This window comes from Orycteropus afer, unplaced genomic scaffold (genome assembly GCF_000298275.1).
Source record: "Orycteropus afer afer isolate SDZICR_OR568_19922 unplaced genomic scaffold, OryAfe1.0 scaffold00382, whole genome shotgun sequence".
NCBI classification, from domain to species: domain Eukaryota; kingdom Metazoa; phylum Chordata; class Mammalia; order Tubulidentata; family Orycteropodidae; genus Orycteropus; species Orycteropus afer.
In genome coordinates this window covers 35,575-38,030 of record NW_006921969.1, presented here as the reverse complement: position 1 = coordinate 38,030, position 2,456 = coordinate 35,575, and the positions used below count along the sequence as shown (strand labels likewise).

Below are 2,456 nucleotides of genomic sequence, written 5' to 3'. Positions count from 1 at the left end.
GATCACTCTCAGAAGCGATCTCCAAATTAGTACCCACTCACCCGCGATTACATGCAGAACTCCAGGTATACAGACTGCGCCTGCGCGAATGGCCAGTTCTGGTAAGGGCGGGGAAAGGCTGGGAGGGCTCCGCTGCGAGTGGCGGTAGCAAGCCACTCATCGCGCCTGCGCGAAGGGCCAGACGGCGGGCTGCGTCGTTGGTTTTAAACGAGTGGCGGGGAACTGCCGTGGCAGCCGCTGTGGTCGCTGTTTACAGGTGAAGGCGAGTTCCTTCGTCTGTGGATCTAGCCATGGCGCTGCAGCTTACCCGGGAGCAGGGCATCACGCTACGCGGGAGCGCCGAAATCGTAGCCGAGTTCTTCTGTAAGTCTTCATCGCGCAGGCCAGGGTTGGAGAGCCGAAGTAGTCTCGCAGGCCTGCGGCTTGGCCTCAGAGGTGGGGAGCCAGGATGGGCTGGAGCAGCCCTGAAATTTAAGCCCTCGCCCACCCGAGGAGTCGGATGCTGGCGCTACGCTCTGGACACTTTGCTAATGGTGGAGGCGGAGGCCTCGGTGTTGCGGAGGCCTGCCTTGCGGTGTATTCGGTCATCTGGAGTGTTTCTTTAGTGTGAATCCCCAACCCCCTGGGACTTGGTAAGGCTGGGGTGGGACCAGTGTGTATTTTTACCCAGCCCTTGCCACCTGGTGATTGATTCTGAGGTAGGCCACAATTCACTGTAGTTTGTATAGCACGGCTTTAAGCCAGGCCAGCGGTATCCACAACTTTGAATAGAGCCTAGCGGGACATGAGTGGAGAAAAGCAGGACAAAAAGAAGAGGAAGCTTGCCTGGATATTTGACCACTCAGCCCAAACCTGTTTTGACGTCTTCTAACAGTATAATCTGAATTGGACCTTGGCTTACAATGAGATGAAATGTGTCAGTGGTAGGTTAATGCATTTTGGCATTTAATTTTTTTTCATTGCCTCATAAATGCACATATTCCTTACTTTTACTTAGAAGCAAGATTTTATGGATATTTAATGCCACTTTGCACACCTATTCATCTTTCAGTAACACATAAGCAAACTCATGTGTTTAGGCATTTACAGTTTCATAGCATTAATGAAACCGTTCCAAACTCACTGCTGTCCAGTCGACCGGACTCATAGCTACCCCTCCTTGGGTTTCCCAGGCGGTATCAGTACAGAAGGAGATTGCCCAACCTTCCTTCTTCCAAAGAGTGGCTGGTGGGTTTGAACCTCCAGCCTCCGGGTTAGCAGTCTAATGCCTTAGGTGCTAGGCCAGGAGAGCTCCCAATGTATTTCATTTACTGAAGTTGCAAATGATGATGATTTTTCTTTAACGTTTCTTTTGCGTTCAGCATTTGGCATCAACAGCATCTTATATCAGCGTGGCATATATCCATCTGAAACCTTCACTCGAGTGCAAAAATATGGACTCACCTTGCTTGTGACTACTGATCCTGAGCTCATAAAATACCTCAATAATGTGGTGGAACAACTAAAAGGTATTTAATAATTGAAAGCAATTTGAGTTTTGCAGCCGTTCCATGAATCTACATTTTCTGTCATCTTGGTGGTCATTTTTCAGCTAGCTATGTAGAGGTGTAAAATACACTACTTTCTCAAATATAGTGATTCATGCATAAATCGGAAAAAAAAAATCCCTTTCTCTACCACATTGAGTTGGCTGAATATTTATTTATTTTTTTAAATTGTGATTTGGGTGAAAGTTTACGGAGCAAATTCACTTTCTATACAGCAGTTCATACACACTCTGTGTCATGACATCAACTGAAATTTCCCACAGTGTAACAGCTCTCTTCCTACTTCCCCCACCATAGCCACCTCCCCCCTGTGTACACTCTGTGTCCTACCCTCCCATGCACTCCTGCCCCACAGGCTGTCTCCCTTTGCATACACTGCCCTTCTGTTCTCCCATTAATCATCTCTCCAAGGAGTGTATCTACCTAATGTAAATGTTTAGCTCATATGCCTTTTATTTGGCTGGAAGCCACAGGAGTGGGTTCAATTCCACACCTGAAGGGCAGCTGGTGGCCATAGTTTCAGGAGTTTCACCAGGCTCTAGCAGACCAGCAAAAGTGTTTTTTTTGAATGATTTTGAGTTTTGTTCCACATTGTTCTATTCTATCCAGGATCTCCTACATAGATCCCAGTTGGCTGAATATTTTGATGTTAGGAATTTGATATGGTTTAATAAATGTCTCCCATCAGCTCCCTTAGATGTTTGCAATAATTCAGAAGTTTATGTGGCCAAATGGAATGTTAGAACTTAACAGAATTATGAATGTTCATGATCTGAGAAGACAGCCACTATAAATTCTTAGCATATTTCTCTGTAACCACTAGGATTTCAAAGTATCGTTAGAGAAAGAATAAGGACAATAAAGTTGTATACAATCTGGGAACTAAACTTAAAAATAAATAAATAAATA

At 45.5% G+C, this 2,456-nt stretch overlaps 1 protein-coding gene across 1 annotated transcript in view; it reads left to right on the top strand.

The window, feature by feature from the left end:
- The first annotated feature begins 290 nt into the window (after nucleotides 1-290).
- The window catches only part of MAD2L1 (mitotic arrest deficient 2 like 1), a 13,113-nt gene continuing 10,947 nt past the window's right edge, over nucleotides 291-2,456 (top strand). Inside the window, exons 1-2 of the mRNA XM_007953268.2 lie at nucleotides 291-363; nucleotides 1,362-1,508. Coding sequence (XP_007951459.1) covers nucleotides 291-363; nucleotides 1,362-1,508 — 220 coding nt within the window. The remainder of the gene's footprint in view (nucleotides 364-1,361; nucleotides 1,509-2,456) is intronic.